The 16,366-nt window shown below is 56.6% G+C and overlaps 8 protein-coding genes across 8 annotated transcripts; 3 read left to right on the top strand and 5 right to left on the bottom strand.

The window, feature by feature from the left end:
* Positions 1-67: 67 nt before the first annotated feature.
* On the bottom strand, positions 68-1,759 carry BCV69DRAFT_281069 (hypothetical protein). Its single transcript, XM_025491850.1, has 3 exons — positions 1,678-1,759; positions 1,003-1,601; positions 68-931 (listed from the first exon to the last, which is right to left on the bottom strand). Exons 1-3 carry the CDS (start codon positions 1,694-1,696, stop codon positions 221-223), a joined length of 1,329 nt encoding a protein of 442 aa, XP_025350610.1. The 5' UTR covers positions 1,697-1,759; the 3' UTR covers positions 68-220.
* A 102-nt stretch (positions 1,760-1,861) lies between these two features.
* BCV69DRAFT_267217 (hypothetical protein) lies at positions 1,862-4,048 on the top strand. Its single transcript, XM_025490823.1, has 3 exons — positions 1,862-2,262; positions 2,351-3,522; positions 3,598-4,048. Exons 1-3 carry the CDS (start codon positions 1,982-1,984, stop codon positions 3,933-3,935), a joined length of 1,791 nt encoding a protein of 596 aa, XP_025350609.1. The 5' UTR covers positions 1,862-1,981; the 3' UTR covers positions 3,936-4,048.
* A 334-nt stretch (positions 4,049-4,382) lies between these two features.
* Positions 4,383-5,475, top strand: BCV69DRAFT_281067 (NAD(P)-binding protein). Its single transcript, XM_025491849.1, has 2 exons — positions 4,383-5,053; positions 5,158-5,475. Exons 1-2 carry the CDS (start codon positions 4,391-4,393, stop codon positions 5,278-5,280), a joined length of 786 nt encoding a protein of 261 aa, XP_025350608.1. The 5' UTR covers positions 4,383-4,390; the 3' UTR covers positions 5,281-5,475.
* A 147-nt stretch (positions 5,476-5,622) lies between these two features.
* Positions 5,623-7,167, bottom strand: BCV69DRAFT_119779 (NAD(P)-binding protein). Its single transcript, XM_025489142.1, has one exon. It carries the CDS (start codon positions 6,673-6,675, stop codon positions 5,743-5,745), a length of 933 nt encoding a protein of 310 aa, XP_025350607.1. The 5' UTR covers positions 6,676-7,167; the 3' UTR covers positions 5,623-5,742.
* A 124-nt stretch (positions 7,168-7,291) lies between these two features.
* BCV69DRAFT_281065 (hypothetical protein) lies at positions 7,292-10,871 on the bottom strand. Its single transcript, XM_025491848.1, has one exon. It carries the CDS (start codon positions 10,704-10,706, stop codon positions 7,392-7,394), a length of 3,315 nt encoding a protein of 1,104 aa, XP_025350606.1. The 5' UTR covers positions 10,707-10,871; the 3' UTR covers positions 7,292-7,391.
* A 326-nt stretch (positions 10,872-11,197) lies between these two features.
* Positions 11,198-12,300, bottom strand: BCV69DRAFT_281064 (Redoxin). Its single transcript, XM_025491847.1, has 2 exons — positions 11,977-12,300; positions 11,198-11,891 (listed from the first exon to the last, which is right to left on the bottom strand). The coding sequence occupies exons 1-2, from the start codon at positions 11,995-11,997 to the stop codon at positions 11,382-11,384; spliced, it is 531 nt and encodes a 176-aa protein (XP_025350605.1). The 5' UTR covers positions 11,998-12,300; the 3' UTR covers positions 11,198-11,381.
* Positions 12,301-13,175: 875 nt separating this feature from the next.
* BCV69DRAFT_297374 (hypothetical protein) lies at positions 13,176-15,344 on the top strand (the record flags this gene model as incomplete). The annotated part of the gene is made up of 4 exons (XM_025494107.1): positions 13,176-14,073; positions 14,155-14,543; positions 14,609-14,965; positions 15,045-15,344. The coding sequence occupies 4 exons, from the start codon at positions 13,176-13,178 to the stop codon at positions 15,342-15,344; spliced, it is 1,944 nt and encodes a 647-aa protein (XP_025350604.1).
* Positions 15,345-15,480: 136 nt separating this feature from the next.
* Positions 15,481-16,135, bottom strand: BCV69DRAFT_241403 (Ctr copper transporter; the record flags this gene model as incomplete). Its single annotated transcript, XM_025490012.1, has 3 exons — positions 15,481-15,532; positions 15,620-15,707; positions 15,832-16,135. Coding segments are annotated over 3 exons (444 nt in total), but the record flags the coding sequence as incomplete, so codon positions are not given.
* Between the last annotated feature and the right edge of the window lie 231 nt (positions 16,136-16,366).

The following is a 16,366-nucleotide window of genomic DNA, read 5'->3' as shown; positions in this document are numbered from 1 at the left end:
CTCGGCTGTACCAGTATTGCCATCCCATGGGCGCAATTGTGACCTAAGCAACTCAGGGCACCACACTCGTCCAGGCAAAGGACGCAAACACACAGGCACATGTGATTCCGCACAATTGCAAATCTATAATTGTGGATGGCAGCGACAACAGCATGAAATAGCACATTCAGGTCAACCATACCCAACGTCCTGATGCAGAGCAATGCCTAGACGGTCAAGCTTACTCAGGAAATTTGTACGAGTGGCTGCTCTGGTCGATCATTCCACCACTATAGCTGCCCTTCTTCTTCTTGTTCTTCTCCTTTGTGAAGCCCTTGCCCCGGGTAACGATCAGGTCTGCATGAGCGCGAGCGCCCCAGTCCCCCGCGCCAGGCTTGCCCATGTACGACATGTCCTGCAACGACACGTCCAGAGAAGAGACATTGTCCGACTTGACCCGCTGGAAGGGGACGCCGACGGTACGCGGTTGCTTCTTCGGTCGCTCATTCACAGGCAGAGAGCTTGGCGCAGGGCTGGGAGACCTAAGTATGCCATTGACCGTGGGGAGCTGCTTGGCGAGCGGAGTCGAGGCAATCACAGGTGCCTCAGCCATCTTCTTGTCACCATCATCGTCGCTGTCGCTATCGCTGTCTTCCGAGTCTGAGCTGGAGGAGGAAGAGGAGGAAGAGGAGGAATCCGAGTCCGAGTCCGAGTCCGAGTCCGAGTCCGAATCTGAGCTGGAGCCGGAGCTGGAGCTTGAGCTAGAGGAGGAAGAGCTGCTGCTGCTACTGCTACTGCTCTCGGACGAGGAAGAAGAGTCGTCGTCGGAGTCGGAATCATCATCGGACGATGAGGACGATGAAGAAGAGCTGGACTCGCTGGAGGAAGAAGAGCTAGACGAGGACGAAGAGCTGCTAGAAGAGGAAGAGGATGAGGAAGACGAGGACGAAGACTGCGACGAGCGAAAAAGAAAGATGAAGTCAGCGGATGACCGTTTCCTGGCGCTCTGCCATGTCAACTCACATCACTGTCATCCGAGTCTGAATCAGAGTCACTGCTATCTTCGTCACTGTCACTATCGTTCTCCTCCCGATCTTTCCTCTTGCCTAGCGAATTCGCATTGGCAGTCACCACGGGCGCTTCGGGCGAGGAGCTCTTGATTGTGCTGGTTGTAGCAGAGGTAGAGCCCGCAGAGGACGCTGAAGAAGCTTGCGACGCCTCCTTCAAGGGAGGAATCACAGACGCTGCTACCTTCTTCTCTTCCTCCTCGTCGTCATCCGAGTCCGAGTCAGAGTCAGAGTCAGAGTCCGAGTCGGAGCTGGAGCTGGAGCTTGAACTAGAGTCGGAATCAGAGCTGCTCTCAGCTGCCACCGCGGCTGCTTTTCCTTTCTTTGCTTCTTCCTTGGTCTTCTTCTCTTCCTTCTTAACGAGAGGCAGGGCTGAGGCGTGCTCCTTGAAAGACCCCGAGGCACGAGCTGCAGAGACGACGCCGGTCAGTGCCTTTGATACATCTGAGGACTTCCCTACGGAGGACAGAATGTCAGCTGGACCTGACTTTTCCAGGGCCTTTGCAGCTGGCTTGGCATGTTGCTGCAGAAAGGCATAGACGAGGCGATATGTGTCTGTGAGGCGCGGTGGTAGGGAAGCAGTGGTCAGCATTGGCTTTCGAGCGTTGCACGTGTTCACCTTGTTGCTCACCTGCTGTTGATTGGTCCATGGTACTATGCTGGACTCTTCCCTTGAACGAGGTGATGCTATGCTGGATGTCACAGACGCAGAGATTAGTAGACGATCTCCGGTTGAAATTTTTCTGTCCCCACTTCCGCCTGGCCGCCAATCCTCCGCTTCCCCGGAAAGAGGCGCAACGCTCCACACGCACTCACCACCTCCTACCTATCTGCCTGACCCGCGCATCCAGTCTGCTCTGCCTTGGCTCGACCAACGCTCGTACATCTAGAGTCTTGCGCTTGTGTCCTGCTGCGGAGCGCCACCTACGCAGGCAATGAAGATTGCGGTAGAGGGGTGCAGTCATGGCGAGTTGGACAACATCTATGCTTCCATCCTCAAGGCTGAAGAACAAGGCAACTTCAAGACCGACGTGCTTCTTCTATGTGGTGACTTCCAAGCCCTCCGCAACGTAGCAGATCTAGAATGTCTAGCAGTGCCGCAAAAGTACCGCGAGCTTGGAGGTTTCCACAGGTACTACTCCGGCGAAAAGGTTGCTCCGCTCTTGACCATCGTCATTGGCGGAAATCATGAGGCGAGCAACTATATGTGGGAGCTGTGAGTGAGATCGCCTCGATCTGATATCTTCTCCGGTCTTACTGATGGCTTGAAACCCTACTCATCTGCCTTATCCCGCTCTCATCAGCTACCATGGCGGCTGGCTCGCCCCGAACATCTACTTCCTTGGAGAGGCGGGAGTGATAGACGTAGGCGGTGTCATCATTGCCGGCGCAAGCGGCATCTACAAATCACACGATTACCACAGAGGCCGGTATGAGCAGATGCCCTACGACAAGTCCTCCATCCGATCAGTCTATCACACCAGAGTATACGACATCTGGCGGCTGAAGCTTCTCGCTTCTTCCGCTGCATCTCGTCCCGATGTGGTCCTCTCCCACGATTGGCCAAATACAATTGAGCAATACGGCGATACCGCAAAGCTCATCAGCCGCAAGCCCTTCTTCAAAGATGAGATCCAGAGCTCGACTCTGGGATCTCCGCCTCTGTTGGAGCTGATGCGTTGCTTGCGGCCGAAATACTGGTTCTCGGCCCATCTTCATGTCAAATTTGCTGCGATATTCGAGCATCGACAGGGCTCTGGAGGAGCGCATCAATCAAGTGGGCAGAGCGGTGGCTCTTCGGACCCAGATATGACACTTGCGTCTGCGGGTGTGGTATCAGATCCTTCTAGTGAGAATCCGGAGGCTATAGACCTCGACTTTGACGACGAAGAGGACGCAGAGCAAAGCACTAAGTCCGCCGGAGAAGACGTGGTCAAGGCCAACGTGAATCCAGACGAGCTCGCGATCGATGAGGACGAAGTTGCAGGGATCGACGAGGACCCTCCTCACGACCATGGTCATGGGTCAGAGGCGCAGACGGCAGGCATGAGCCATCTCGACTCAGCGTCCCCTGTAGGCGAGACGCGTTTCCTGGCCCTGAGCAAGTGTCTCCCGAGTCAGGACTTCCTACAATTCCTCGACATTCATCCTCGAGAGAGCGACGATCGCAGTAACGGAAGTACGGCAGAAGCTTCCTCAAGCTCTGAGCGTACATTCCCGCCATTGCGCTTTGTGCCTCGCTGGCTGGCTGTATTGCGGGCCACCAACCACCTGCTGTCGATGACTAGGCAGCAGCCTCATCTGCCTGATCCCAGCGATGCCGCGCTGCTCGAGCGGATCGAGCAAGAGGAAGTCTGGGTGCGAAGTGACCTGCAAAGTCAGGCAGGAGAGGACAGCCTGGCAATTGGACGGATACAGCAATTTGCGCATACTGCGCCTACAGCTTCGTCACCGCTGGGCGGTCAAAGAGGACCTCGTGAGTACAATGGAATTTTCAATGGGTGACAAGGTCGCATTCATACTGACGTCAGGCCTTTTGCCCTTTATCCAGCTCCGTGGTACACAAACCCTCAGACTGAGGCATTGACGAAGTGGCTATGTATCGAGAACAAGATCAATCCCCCTCCCATCAACGGACCCCCTGGTCCCAACTTGGGCCCTCCCATTCGGTTTGGTGGACCTTCCGAGGGAGTCTCAACTCCTACTCAACCCACGATGACACCAGCTGACGAAGAAGCCGAGATTAAGAGGATAGAGGCCGCTGCTGCACAGGCCAGCCGAGCTCGCAAGCGCTTCAAGAGCGACGAGGAGAAGCCTACAGAGGCGGAGCCTCTGAGACTAGACGAAGATGAGAGCGTAGATGCCAGATGGAAGGAAGGGACCGGTTGAGCCCTTATTCATTTCGCAGAGTCCTTCGTCGTACGACTCTGCAATCCTGTGCTGTAGCAAATCATCTTTCATCTATCCCTAGCAATGCAGCATGTCATCCGTCTTTTCCTGATGGAATTGTGTTGCCGCTGTCGCAGGTTGTCTATGGTGCTGAAGCTACTGAGGGGATCTCGAACCTATCTTTCGTCATTCACTTACCGCCGTCCATCGCTGTAAAGATTGTGGAAGCTCTATGTCCGGTCCGATACGAGCGTAGCACGGCTGGAGGTCCCCACCGGCTCGGAGGCGCGTCTTCGGAACGGAAGCCGGATTTAGACTTCGACAGGCTCCCGCCCGATGCAAGTGGAGTGCAGCTTAGGCTCTACTTATTGGTTACTGGCAGTCCAGTCGCTTCTTCCTGCTTTGATCATTCCTCACAGATATTCTCTCTCACCTTTGCATTCCTGTATCTCACAATGATTTCCAATGCAGCCAAGAAGGTCGTGGTCATCATGGGTGCCGGGCCCGGCACAGGCTTCGCCATTGCCAAGCGCTTCGCTCTGGCCGGCCACCCCGTCGCTCTTCTAGCCCGCCAGCGCTCCCGCCTAGAAAGTCTGGCAGAGGAGATTAACAGCCTCAAGGCCGGTCCTGCGCACGTCTTTGATGCCGATGCTTCCAAGAAGCAGAGCGTCGATGCTGCTTTCACTGAGATCACTCGCTACTATCAGGGCACAAGCGAAAAGGCAAAGGTGTGGGGAGCAGTCTACAACCCCGGGGGATTCTTGATGTCCCCTCTGCTCGAGGTGACCGAGGAGAAGTTGAGGCAGATTGTAGATGTGCAATTCTTCGGTGGGTTCTTCTTCGCACAAGCCTACCTCAATGCTCTGACCAAGGGCGAGGAAGGCTCAGCCGCATCTTCGGATGACAATGAGGCACGAGGTTTCCTGGCTTTCACTGGAGCTTCCGCCTCGCTCAAGGGTTCGGCCAAGTTCGCCGCCTTCAGTGCCGCTAAAGGAGCTCTGCGTAACCTGGCCCAGTCTACTGCAAGAGAGTGGCAGCCGCAGGGAGTGCACGTCTTCCACTCCATCGTTGATGGGTTCATCGACACCGAAGCCACACGTGGCATGCTCGGCACAGACGTGAGTGATGGGCTCTCAGAGGTGTCCTCTACCACTCCACGCCGCTTGCAGAATCTGACAGGGCATTTCGCTCCAATGCTAACGATCCTTCTCGGTCACAACAGTTCAAGCCCCACACCCGCATTGACCCAGCAGACATTGCAGAGAGCTACTACCGCGTAGCTGCCCAGAAGCGGTCTGCCTGGACACACGAGCAGGATTTGAGGCCCTTCTCTGAGACGTTCTGAATGAGAGAATAGTTCTGGACGAGGGGAGCGAAAGTCGATGAAAGGCGCAAGGATAGTGACTGTGGACATCATCAATGTGGCCAATGCGGAACGCAATAATAGAAAGCCAGTTCCATACACTCCATCACATGTTTGTTTGCCCTGATAATTTCGTACCAAAAGAATTGCGTCGCGCTGTCGAATTCTCCCCTCTTTGCTCGAGATGACATCTTACCGAGCCTGTCGGTAGGATACCTTGCCCTCGGATGTAGTCAGTTCAATCTCATTCCTGAGGGATCATCGTGACACGTACCCGCCCTCTGAAGCACGTTCCAGCCATCGGAAAACTCAAGACAAACGTTCGAAGCGTTGTGATGTGCGACAGTCTTTTCATTTTTGGCAATTGGTACATTCGTGATATAAACAAGCTACTCTCTCCCGTTAATCTTCTCCTCCTTTGCTTTTGGCTAGTCGATCTACCCTCTACTTGAGAGCTGGCAGAGCGAGGGCCTTGACAACGTCATCGATCGTCGAGAACTTGACACCGAGCTTGACGAGCTCAGGGTCGGGCAGTGTCTGTCCCTGGTAGAGACCGTGGTCGTTGTAGAGCCTGTGCATGTCGTCAATGTCACCGTTGCCAAAGGGTGGGAGCTCGACGTAAGAGCCCTTGAGGCCGGAAGCCTTCTCCACAGCGGCGACAAAGTCACCCATGGAGGCCTGGTAGCCAGCAGCGGGGATGATGCGGTTGAAGACGTTGGCGTCAGCGCCGGTAACGTGGGCCTCGATGACGGCAGCAGCGGCAGGTCCAAGGTCACTGGCGACCCAAGTCCAGGCGACCTTTGTGTCGGGCTTGAGGATGGAGTAGTTGACCTTGAAGGCGTCAGAGCCGTCCTTTTGGACCATGTGGAAGGTGGGGATGTTCTCAGCGAACCAGCCGAGAGAGAGGGCAGTCCACTTGATACCGGAAGCCTTGAGGTACTCAGTGACCTTGGCCTTGGCCTCGAAGTGCTCGACCTCGGTGTACTTGCCGCTGGACATCTCCTTGGCCGAGGGCAGAGTAGACCAGACAAAGAGACCGACGTTGGCCTTCTTGGCAGCGTCGATGAGGGCCTTTCCACGGGCGACTTCCTTCTCGGGTCCACCCTCGAAGGTGTTGGTGTTGGCAAACACGACGTCTACCCCCTTGAGGCAGTCAGCATTGTCCGATGCCAGGCTGTCCAGGTCGATCTTGATGGGCTCAACGGCCTCTCCTCCGGGAATGTTGGAGAGGGCCTTGGACTTGTCCGAAGATGGGTCGCGGGTCACGGCCTGGATCTTGACCTTCTTGGCGAGCTTGGAGGAAGCTGCGAGGGAGCGAACGACGGCTCCTCCCTGGTTGCCAGTGGCTCCGAAGACGGCGATGGTGGTGGTCGACATTGTATGTGTAGTGAGTGGATGTGTTGGTGTGGTAGTGCTAGAGTGGGTAGGTATTGGTGGATAGAAATGTTTGATGAGGAAAAACAGATGGACAGGATGAAGCTGTCGGGACGTGGGCTTCTTATACCTCTACGCACCCCTCGGGCCAACGTCGACTTTGGCTCAGCGAGCCATGTTGAACTGTGCTGGCCTCTTCGGTCGTGGAAGCTGATCGAGGTGTGGAGGCGAGGCTGCTGCTGGGCGTCATCCGTCCATTCCTTCCCGTCCTGCAGACCCATGTCGGATCGGAGCCTCGGCTCTGTTGGCCTTAGCTCCGCGTGTGACAGAGCCTAGAGGCCCACGCGGGTAAGCCACATGCACTCGCCCCGTTCCGATCTTCACGCGCCTTAGCTCTATTTCGGCGCCACGCCAAGCCACCGGGGCTTGCGAGAGATTCTCCCCGGGCGCCACCGTTGGCCCCGTCCCGATCGGGGGATAAGCTACGCCCTTAGCCTCTTCTCGGGTCGGACGGACGTATGCAGCGATCGCAAACGTGGCAGCAGAAGCGAGTGGAAGTGCAGAGAAGGGACTCAGCAGCACAGACGTCACCCCAGAGCAAGATCTCGCTCAGTCGAAGATAGAGGCTCAGCACTTGGGGGCGATACCCAGGGGCACAGAGGAGGGAGAGTAAAGGCAAATGATGGTATTTGTCGGCGTTACGACGGAGCGGAAGGCCGCTACATGCGACTAGAAGGAGCACCCTCGATAGTCTTGTCCTGACTGACCACCTTCTCCCACTGCTCCTTGAGCCTCTTCAGCCTGCCCTCCATGTCCTCCAGCTCGGCCAAGATGCTCGCAGCCTCTCCTCGACATTGCTCGACAGACAAGGGATGGTGAGAGGTAGGCGGCACCAGACCCGCACCAATGTGGCCCTTCATGGGTCCGAGGTGGTCACGTAGTACGTCTCGCACCGCATTGGCGATCTCTACAGCTTCTGCGCTCAGCGCAGAGTGGGACGAGGAGGTAGTGGAGCTGCGGCCCGAGGGACGAGATCGCAGACGGTGTGGATCCAAGGGATCGCGAGATTGTCCGCCTCCCGCTCCTGAAGAGCTCAACGCCCAGATGTTGGAGATGATGAGCAGCAGGACCACACCGCCCAAGGCCAACATCGACGGCGATGCTTCTCCTAGCGCTCCGCCAACAACATCTGCGACTGTAGAGGCTACCGTCTTGGCCTGCTCCAGTATCTGCGCTAGCACGCCTTCGGGTTGCGATCCGTCTGTACTGGCTGATCCCTTGTCCGTCTCCTCTTTCGCACCTTTCTCCGCCTCGCCATTAACGGTCTGCTCGACCTCGTCAGGGTCCTGGCCCTCCTCCAAGAAGTCCTCCTTGTTATCCTTGATGTGCTTCTTGATCGCTGCGTCCAAATCCTTGTAGTACTGCTTCTGACCGTCAATGGACGCCTTGTCAATGACACCTTTCAGCATGCTCCTCCCAGTCCACTCTGTGGCACATGTGACCAGCACCTTGGACACATTGCCACCTCCATTCCATGTGATGCAGGTCCGCGTCTTGACACTGAAAGAGTTGCCAGAAGGAACCTCGGGCGTTCGAGTAGTCGTTAGCATCGTGATGTACTCATCGCCATCTACGTGGACCGTCTCATCGGTAATGTTGCACTTGGTCTGCTTCGGCCCAATCGAGCCATTGAGGGGCTTGATGTAGGAGAAGGAGCGGGTGGGTCCACCTTCTCCGTCCTTCCATTCATTGACTTCAAGGTCGAACAGCTTCTCATCAACCGTCCAAAAGTTCTTCATAAAGTCGTCGTTCTTGAACAGCAGGTTGTATACCTTCTCAGGAGTTGCGGGATAGGTCGTGTCGAGCGCAGTCACGGCAAGGTGCTTCTTCTCTCCCTCGCACGGGCAAGAAGTGGCTGGATGCTTCTCCTTGGATCCTCCAGCACCCTTCCCGCCCTTGTCATCGCCTTTGTCTGCTGTTGCGCCGCCATTGCTCTTGGCGTCCTTCGTCGTGGCGGCTTCTGCATCCTTACTCTTATTTGCCTTTAACTTCTTCCTCAGCTTGGAGGCCATTCCACTCGAGGCCGGAGTGACGGAAGCCCCGTCGTCGCTTTCGTCGGAAGAGTCGGCGTCCATCTCATGTGTGGCAGCTGCTGATGAAGGAACATCTGGATGACTGAGCTTCCAGATGTTGGCAACGAGGTCGTAGGTTGTGTCTCTGCCGAGGAAGCTCGAGAACGTGTGCTTGTGGTGAAGAGTAGCAATTTGTATCGCATTCGGGATGATGAGTGCCGTCATCCGCTTCTCAACGGAGACGATTTCCGAAAATGGAATGACGATGTTTGTTACCCACCCAAAGATGTTGGCGTTGAAGCAGATGTGGTGCTCGGAGACGTACAATCGACCTTGGATGAAGACTTCGCGAACGAGGGCGCAGCCGTAATCTTCGATCAAGTAGTCTTCGTCGGACACTGTAGGAAACAAGGCGTGGAATTCGCTGTTGCGCTTAGAGCTTGCCACTGCAAATCCCGTAATCTGTGAGCCCACGTCAGAGTGCTGCCAGCCGGTCGTGGAAGCCGTGTCTGGCGCGCTCAATCGACCATCGCGTGAAGGTGACCTGCCATCGTAGGATCTTGGTTCGGCATGCGATGAGTCGACTGCCACGGACGGAGCAGCTGAGCCGAGCTGATTTGGCCCGGAAGAGGGCCCAGGGAGATGTCCAGCACCGCCCTGCATGGCTGCTGTGAAGCCAGCTGCCGCTGCAAGACCGTCACTGGCATCACTCTCAGCAAGCGACGCTTCGCTAACGGCACGAGAGCGTGGATGAGACACGTTCAGGAGCCGCGAAGCATCTCCTGTTGCATTGTTCCTCTCTATCATCTCGCCAGATTCAGGGTCTCGATAGAGTCCTCCCTGGACGTCTCCTACAAAGTCCTTGTCCACAGGCTGACCGTGAGAGGCGTTACGAATCATGGGACTGGCAGCGTGAGCAGCAGCAGCCACTGCAGCAGGGGATGTGCTTCTGTCACCGTACAGCGATTGCAGACCTTGATATCCTAGTCCCAATGCTCCAGCACCAGCACCAGCGATTGCAGCGCCAATGCCACCTTTGCCTGGAACGATCTTCTTTCGTTGCGTAGGCGAGTCTCGACCGCTTTCGCTATATGCCCCAACTGAAGAAGCCTCAGAGAGCTTGCGAGAAAGACGTGGCTTGCCGTTTGAGTGATGAGGATCGAGCAACAAGGCTGATGTAGACTGGGAACCCTGCATTGCGTGAGATACATTGCGTGCGCCGAGCCCTTGCTCGCCAGGTACAAGCAGAGAGTTTGCTCGAGATCCAGCACTCATGGCGGCGGGGCTGGCTACGTAGGGATCTTCACTTGGCCGGGTCCTCGGGGATATAGACGGGTCGTGCGAGACTGCAGTGTCGGTCTTAGAGCGAGCTACAGGGGCATAGGGGGCGGACGCGCCGTTCTTTGCCGGAGTGCTGTGAGCTGGGACGCCCTCTGCCGTGACCACCTCATCACCGTCGAGAAGGTCAATGGTCAGAGCGCCTTCGCCAGGCTTTTCGCCGCTTATGAGGCCAAGACCGTTGGTAGAGTCGGTCACACCCCTCGCCCTGCCTTCTTCTTCCCTCTGTTTCGCCCTAGCCGCCATGTTGAAGCGTGGGCTGTCTGGACGCACAATCTCCCCAGCGGTCGCGGGATGATCTGACTCTGGGCCAGTCTGCTCGCCAATGGCATCGTTCTGAGCCTCTGCCATTGCCTTTTTCATTCGGGCATGACGATTGAGTGGCTTCCCCGGCGAGCTGCCGTGATCGCTAGCGGTCAGAGAAGGGGAGCGCAGAAGGCTGGCCTGTGTACCAGGGGTGTGATGATGAGAGGATGCATCGCCATGACCGTCTTCGGAGGGTACCCTAGATCCGCGGCGTGAGCCAGAGCGACCAGAGAAGATGCTGGCCACAGTGGACATGGCAGAGGCTGCGTCAGAGCGCCCCTTGTTCTGACTCGCCGAAGAGGAGCCAGGCCGAGTCATGGTGAGGTAGGGATCAGTACAAGTTGTGAAGGGTGGAGGATGCGGTACAGCCGGTCGAGACAGGACACAGACTTGTACTCCAAGAGGACGGCAATTCCTCCGACTGGCTTGGGTCTGCTGGTGTCTTATAAGTCTAGTCTGTGTGTGCCCCTTGTCTGGTAAGGGTCCAGGGCGAGGCAACCTTGTCCCGATGGCACGTCGCCCGCGCCCCGTGTGCGTCGTCGCTGCCGCCTCGCCTCCACACTCTTTCCCCTTTCTGGCGGGCCGGGGCGGTGCCGAGACGCCACCTCGTCACTGATCAGTCTAGCTGGCACAGCACGACGAGATGATCACAATCCACGAGACGAGATTGGGCCAGGCCCTACTCGCCCCATCATCCTCAGGACATAGGGTTCTACAACAAGGTGGGGTAAGTAGCAGGAGTCGGTACCGTCGGAAGTCACCTGTCACTCCTGCGTGCACGGACGGGATCTTCACTGCTTTCTTCCCACACACACACCGCCGAGAGAACATTGCGGGACCTCAGGAGTGGGACAGACTGCATCACACCCATCTCGCCTTCGCCTATTTTTTCTTTTCTGGATGTGAGTCAGTGTAACGAAATTTTCATTCTTTGTTTCTACAATCTCTCCTTGCCGCCATGACATCTTTCAGACGTCCCTCACATGTCCTTCCTTACTTCAGCTGCGACAGAACGTGGTCGGCAGCAGTGACCTTGACATCGGGAGCGGCCTGCTCAACAAAGAGCTGAGAGACGCTGTTGTTCTCAACGACGGCGACGTATCGCTGACTTCTGGCATTGCCCAGCAGGCCAGTGGCGTCGAAGCCCAGACCGACGGCATTGGTGAAGGCACCAGTGTCATCGGCCAGGAAGTGCACGTTGGGCTGCTTGGAGTCCAGCTTCTCCTTCCATGCCTGAGTGGCAAAAGCGTCGTTGACGGCAACGATGTAAATGTCCTTGATACCCTTGGCAGAGAACTTGTCGTAGGAACCAACGTAGCCGGGCACGTGAGAGGAGCAGGGGGGAGTGAAGGCTCCTGGAACACCGATGATCAGGTTCTTGCCGGCGAGCTTGCCGAGGTCGACAGTAGCTTGCTCAGGGTTGTCCTCCTTGATGGCGTAGCCCGAAGGGATGGTAGATCCCTCCTTGATAGAGGGGATGGCCTCGGCGACCTTGCTGGCGAGCTGTGGCAGAGATGAGAGGAAGGCTCAGTGGGTCAGAATGCTGTGGCCGGCAAGTGAAAAGCTACATGCGCCGTCGCTGACTCACAGTGTTGACGAGCGATGCCATTGTTGTAGTTGTATGTGTGTGTAGTTGTGTTGAGCAAAAGTGGGCTTGATATGATCTACGTGTTGTGGTGAAGAGTAAAAGGAAGCAAGTGGAACAATGCGGGGTGAATTGCCTGCTCGCCGTGCACCGGGCATCTCCACCTCGCACGGCGTTTGCACAGGCCAGCGGCAGTGGAGACCGGGGCGTGGGATGGCTGCTGCTGCTGTTGCTCCTTGGTGCACTCCCCTCTGCCTCGCTTCAGGCACTGGCCAGGGCAATGGATCCCTGAAGCTGCGCCCAAATGCCGGGGGGCCAGGAAAGTGGGCCGGCCATTCACCGAGGAGCGTCGCAGCAGGCAGGCGAAGCTCACCATCGTGTGGAGAAAAGGCGACTCCGATCGTCGGAGAGTGAGTGCCAGAGGGAGATGGGACCAGAGGGGGGGCATGGGCCAGTGGCTACCCCAATCCCACAGGCCCAGGAGGGGGGTCACATGCTCGACAGCATCGCCGCCTACTCAACCATCTCGCACCCGACGCTGTCAGCCGTGCGAAGAGAGTTGCGCTCAATGTCACTTGGCATCCGGCAGAGCAGCCACGCGTGACAGGACATTCCACTCGCGACGTAGAGCAGCAACATGATGGGCGAGTCTTCTTTCGCGTCACTCATGTCCATGGCCTCCAAGAGCTCAATTGACATCGCCTTCTGATATCAGCAATGAATTCCTCACATCCACCGTCAGACTCGAGGCAAGCGGCTTTCTGATCTCGGTAGCCTTGCCGAGTAGCCAGCTGTCTGGGGTTGGTGTTGGTCCTGACTTCCGCGCGTAGGTTGCACAGACGGAAGCAGCGAGGGCAGTGGAATTTTGAGCTTCCCGGCGGCTGATGCTCACACAGCTGGACGATGGTGACCATCGTCTAGATCGCTCCGCCTCACAGTCCTGCTCTGAGTGCTTCACGTGTATGGTGGCCTCACTCAGGACTCGCACTTGTCAAAGATTCGGATCCACATCCACGTACATCCTCGAGGAAAGATTGCGTCGACCGACCACTGCGCCCCCTCGCTTCTCTCCACATCTGCCATCTCGTGGTAGAGCTCGGCTGCTCACACCAACTCGGCGCTGGCGTTCCTCGAAGGTTCCTCCTCAGGCCTCCTGCCCAAGGCTTCGATTCGGCATTGATCCACCTCGTACCGACTTCAGGATGACTCTGGCGAATCCGAGCATCTCTTTAGAGCCCGTCGAGGAGGAAATTGTGATTCTCTTGGACTCCTGCTGCGATTGGATCAATGCCGAGCGGCCTCAGCCGAGCGAAGCCGAGGGCGGGTCCCGAGTCGAGTATACCGGCGAGGTCACTGCACGCATCGCTGGAGGTTGGGTGAGAGACAAGCTTCTAGGCATGGACAGTCACGATCTGGACGTGTCCCTCTCGGTGATGACCGGGCTCAATTTTGCCATACTGTTCAAGGCCTTCCTGCTGAAGCGAGAGAAGGGGGTAGCATCAGGCGCCTCGTCGTCTACCCGCTCAGCCGCTGCCTCTGCCATGTCCCGCATCACCAAGATCTCTGCCAACCCGGAACAGTCCAAGAGCTTGGAGACTGCCACGGCCAACATTCTCGGCCTGTCGCTCGACTTTGTCAATCTGAGAAAGGAGATCTACGAGGGCAACTCACGGATACCGATCATGTCCTTCGGTACCCCTCTCGAAGATGCAGAGAGGAGAGACATCACCATCAACTCTCTGTTCTACAATGTCAAGACTAGGCAGGTCGAAGATTGGACAGACAAAGGTCTCCTCGACATGCGCGCAGGTCTGATCAGGACGCCTCTGCCGCCCTTGACGACCTTCCTAGACGACCCGCTCAGAGTGCTGCGCTGCATCAGATTTGCCTCCCGCTTCAATTACAAGCTTGATGACGATGTTCGAGCTTGCCTGACTGGGACAGGACATTCCATGCAGACCTCTGCAAGTGATGATCCTCGACTGCGAGACGTTGAAATGGCATCTATATCACATAAAGGTCGAGAGTTAGTGAGAGATGCTCTGATGAAGAAGGTATCGCGAGAGAGGGTCGGCATAGAGGTAGACAAGATGCTATCAGGTGAGTGGCGGATACACTGGCGCACATCTTGCTGCTCACATCTGCATAAAGACTCACCCTCTACGCTACCCGTCCTATCAGGCCCGAACCCACTTCTCGCCCTACGCTTGCTGAAGGAGCTGGATCTGTATTCCCTCGTCTTCCATATCGAATCTCTACAAGCCTCATGCACACTGCGTTTGGCAAGCACTCAGACGCCAACCTCTACGCCAGATCCTCAAGCAGCCTCGTCCCTAGCCATCGCAGCCTCACAAATCCTAGACGATCTATCGCCTCATCCGACCACTCCAACGGGCATCTTCGAGCAACTCAACGTCCCACAGGAGATAACCTCATCCCTCGTGAAGCCAGAGACACGGCGGATTCTACACTTCGCAAGTGCTCTTCTGCCTCTTTCCGACGTCGAGATAGAGGAGAAGAAGGGCAAGTGGAGCTGGAGTGGAGAGAAAATCCTAATGGCAGGACTCAAGGTGAGACGGTCGATGGCAGACGATCTACGATGAGCGCTTACTGACAACCATCCCTGTTGCATCAGCTGGGTCGCAACAACACCCTCCTTCCGGTAATGTCCCTCATTCGTGGCATTCCCTTCCTCTCAGGTCCTGCTTCCATAGACTCCTCGCGAGCTTCACTGCTTCAACACCTGCCCGACGGGATCGACATTCCTCGAGAAGCCCTGGTGGCGCTACTGCTCAGGGACAAGAATCTTCACAATCCCTCGATCGGAATCGAGTGGAAGACGGGACTGACGATGGCTTTCGTCAAGGACGTACTAGACGTCCAAGGCGACGCGACGAGAATAGAGAGCATCGTAGAAGCATACAGTGGCTTCTGCAAGTACGTGCGGGATAAGAGGATCGAAGAGCGCTTAGACGAGAAGCCCTTGATGGACGTGAGTGCCGTGCTATAACTTTGGAATCAATGTTGAGACAATGACTCATCCATCCCCCCTGTCCCATCACACTTCACAGGGCAAGGAGCTGCTTTCTGTACTCTCCCTCTCCCCCTCACCGCTACTGCCCAAAATTCAGAACGCCCTGTTGATCTGGCAGCTATCGCGTCCACCCCCATCAGGCGCAGCCGAAGCTGAAGCCGCCGGGGAAGAAGCTCGGCAGTGGCTCAAGGAGCGGTGGGAGGCCGGGGCGATTGTGGATGTGGATAAGCGGGGTGGGCCTGCTGTCAAGAGTGCGGGTAAGAAGAAGGGACAGCAGAACAAGGAGCGGAGTGAAGAGGTGCCGCACCTCGAGAAGCGGAGGAAGAGCGAGGAGTGAGGAAGGGCACAGCACTTCCATCATGCCCGGAATACCGATAGGTCTATGTATTCGCACAGACTCAATGACAGGCCATGCCGCGATCTTCTCCTTCGCTCTCAACATCTTCCCCATCATCCTCGTCGTTTGTGGCAGGTCGATTGAAGAGGTAATGGCCGAGGGCTGCTCCGACGATGATTGCAGAGATGCTGTGGATGAATCGGTGCCGGAAGAGGAGACTTAATTATGGGGTTACCTGTGCAAGTTGACAGCAGAGGGCGGGGACAGATACTTACACGTAGGCATTGTAGGTCATGAAGAGCAGCATGAGCGTGTATGAGTAGGCTACTGCGATAGCATAGCCTATTGAGCGTACCGATTGATCTTGGAAGGACAGGGATAGTGTTGGCCTGGCACAGGGGAGCAGTGGTCAGATCTCTTCAGCTCTACAATTTCAACGAGGACGAGGAGCTCTGCGCGACTCACACGTACAACAGTCCCTGAGTACCTTCACCGCTCCTCTTCACCTTTGGATCATACCTCCTCGTAGCGCTCCTTGCCCTACTCCCACCCGCCTCGGCCGCCCCCAGCAGCGGCGCACTAGCAGCCGAGGCACCCCTCCTGCGCGCTGCTCCAACAAGTCTCCTATCTAGCCTCTTGAGGATCAATCTGAGCCACTCATATCCAACGCAGAGTCCCACAATCACCAGTAGAGAGAGGTAGAGGCTGCTAGCAGTAGTGAGACGCCAAGAGGGAAAGATGAGACAGAGGTTCTTGTAGGAGGTGTTGAAGGTCATGGACATGCTGCAGGACTCGCCGGAGCCCATGTCCATGTCGGGCATACCAGGCATGTGATGGTGCGAGTGGTCGTGGTCCATCGCTGCTTGGTAGTCGGTGTGAGATGATGGCAACGGTACCAGGGAGTAATAGCAGTGACAGGAGTGATAGTCTATCTTCTACCAAGGGCGGATGACCGAAGCCAGGAACAAAGTGTTGTGCCTGGCTCATTGGCGAGGACGTGGTCTGTGCTCACGCGCGCATCC

Source organism: Pseudomicrostroma glucosiphilum, assembly GCF_003144135.1.
Source record: "Pseudomicrostroma glucosiphilum strain MCA 4718 unplaced genomic scaffold BCV69scaffold_2, whole genome shotgun sequence".
NCBI classification, from domain to species: domain Eukaryota; kingdom Fungi; phylum Basidiomycota; class Exobasidiomycetes; order Microstromatales; family Microstromataceae; genus Microstroma; species Microstroma glucosiphilum.
This window is presented reverse-complemented; position numbering and strand designations above follow the sequence as displayed.